Source organism: Apis dorsata, unplaced genomic scaffold (genome assembly GCF_000469605.1).
Source record: "Apis dorsata unplaced genomic scaffold, Apis dorsata 1.3 scaffold_326, whole genome shotgun sequence".
Taxonomy (NCBI): Eukaryota; Metazoa; Arthropoda; class Insecta; order Hymenoptera; family Apidae; genus Apis; species Apis dorsata.
In genome coordinates this window covers 207,193-209,839 of record NW_006263594.1, presented here as the reverse complement: position 1 = coordinate 209,839, position 2,647 = coordinate 207,193, and the positions used below count along the sequence as shown (strand labels likewise).

Here is a 2,647-nt window from a genome sequence, read left to right as displayed (position 1 = left end):
GACGCAGCTGACGAAACCTGCCGATGAAATGCTGCAGGTGAGATTTATGAAATTTGATAAAAAAAATTCTATTGTCCAGTTACATTAATTATTTACCAACGTCTAATAGAAGCTTGTGTTGTAATGCTCTTGTTTCATTCGCTACGTTGGTAGAATAACGATATCGTACTTTATCCTGCTGTTTGATGTCGTATTAATTTAATCTTATAGAGTGGAAACGGTACGATACACGATTGTAATGATTTATTTAAAAATTCTGTTTTGTCAATTTTTAAGTAAATATTTTTAAATAAAGGAAATGCTTTTTTTAATAAAATATATATTTTTTCATAGTTGCCCTTGGAGAAACCTGAGCCAAATGATAATCTCATCGAGCCAAAGTCTGAATATCTAGAAGATCAAGAAGAAAGCGTTGAAGATCTGACGCTGGATGACGATATGAACGATCTGAACGAGATGGAACAGGATAACAATAGAGCCGGACCGTCCCACGACCCCTCCCAACATCCTGGTAAGTTGAACGAACTATTTCTTATATTTTATTTGATTTTTTGTTATAACGTAGTAGCGAAATACAGGGTATTTTTACAAATTTACTACTGAATCAATTGAAATTTTGTACATATAAGTTGCGAATTCTCAATTGTTATCGGATATACGTAAATCATTATTTGTACACTCGATACGAAATTAAACGAGAAATTATACCGTATTGTGTAGACGATATGCATATATATATATATATTATATATCACAGTAGTAAAACTTCGATTCAGAGAAACTTTGAATCGAAGCACGATTTTCTAATCCGTATGATGTAAAAGGATAGGAAATTTACATATCTCGCAAAATATGTTTGTTAAATTTAAAATGCAAAATTATATTAAAGAAAGGGACTCAATCATTGGTGACTTCAAATATAATTACGCGAACGTTTCGTTTTTTGTTTCTTAAATGTTAAAACGGGTCGTGTAATGTTCGGCCGACACTAGTTTGGGTTTCCTCGTTGCAGGTGGGGGGGCGGGAGCGCGGTCTCGGTCGAGAGGGAATTTGGTGGGTGGTGATGGCGGTGCCCTCTGGGCGTCCCATTTCCTCGAATGTAAAAAAGGGCCGAACATGAGGCGGCCACGCCCAGATGTTGACGTAGGCGCGTTGCTTAAATCGCTGGAAAAAAAACAGGGCAGAAAGTATAGTTTAGACTCGGTTAAAATGTCCCTGGATGCAATATTACAGCAGGGGGTTAGCACCACTCAGGCATCAGAGATGTATGGCATTAATCGCTCAACCCTGCAATTCTATTTGAAAAAGTTGAACGTCGTCAGAAGGAGATGGAGACAACAACCTAGTAACCTGATCCAGCCTAGGCAGCCTTAGTGTGGTGTATGCTTTTACATGTATAGTTTATGCAATGATATTCAAGACTCGGCAGCGAATAATAACATGGCATCAACCGATTGAGAACAATTTATGCCATTCTCTTCTGCTCTGTTTTCTTACATTTTCATTGTCGCGTGTGATAATTTAAAATATACATATAAATATATATATATTTCTCTCCTGTAAGGATACAGTGATAAATTGATCATTGTATTTTATTTTAGTTTTCTTAGATTTAATTTTACAGAGAGGAAGAGAAAAAGCGCGAACGAGAAAAAAAGCATGCAAAAAAAGCGTCTTTCAAATATGTGATAGTTTTTTGAAATAAAACATACATGAGAAGCTGATGTATAAAAATTTACATCACGCATGTTAAAATTTTCAGTTTTTTAAATGCAATTATTTATTTTTTAATTAATTGATAAATATTTATTTATTGTGAAATGCAAAATTTAATATTTTATCTCTTGTTTCTTAGTTGACGTTAATAGTTAAATTATCATTATATAAAAAGTATCACACGCTTAATTTTTTTCATTGTTATGTATGCGTATTAGAATCACAAGTACCTACTTATATATATGAATTTGTATGATCAAGCCTTCTTTCATCATAGTTTCTAAAGAATATTCAAGAGCCGAGTCTCATTGAAAAGATATTGAGGGTATTGATAGTATCTAAGCAGTATAGTGAGGTCTCGTTAATTGTTTATTATAAATATATTTTGTAGCTACGTTATTTCTGTTATTGAAATTAGTTATTAAAGTTTATATTAAAATTATCATTATGAAAGATTAAGGATATGATAAGAAATGTACAAAATGTCAGACTGTAAAGTAGCTTGGAAACGATCAGTATTACTTTGTCCTAAGTGTTATCGTAGATATTTAATTAAGAAAAAGATATCTAAAATATATCCAGAAATTGGACGTATGTTTTCGCATGTATGTATGCGTGTGCAATGATCACAGATATAATAAAAATGTAAGATGTTCGATGTTATTTGCTAAACGTTACTTTTCGCGAAAATAGAAAAAAAACCGACTTGTTCGGTTCGGGATGTGTTGTGTTATTTAAATACTATACACGATACTGCCGAGTGTACTTATTTTGTAAGAGGGTATGTATGATTTATATCATCGATATCACCCTGTATTTCACTACTTCGGACACTTCCAAAATCCAAAGAATTTTCTTTGTTCTTGTTTGAATATAACGAGAAACATAATAAAGTATAATCCTTTGTTCCTAGTACAATATTTTGTTGACT

At 32.7% G+C, this 2,647-nt stretch overlaps 1 protein-coding gene across 1 annotated transcript in view; it reads left to right on the top strand.

Moving 5' to 3' along the window:
• LOC102678584 overlaps positions 1-2,647 on the top strand; it is a 40,212-nt gene that overhangs the window by 4,890 nt on the left and 32,675 nt on the right. Inside the window, exons 5-6 of the mRNA XM_006617817.2 lie at positions 8-37; positions 334-511. Coding sequence (XP_006617880.1) covers positions 8-37; positions 334-511 — 208 coding nt within the window. The remainder of the gene's footprint in view (positions 1-7; positions 38-333; positions 512-2,647) is intronic.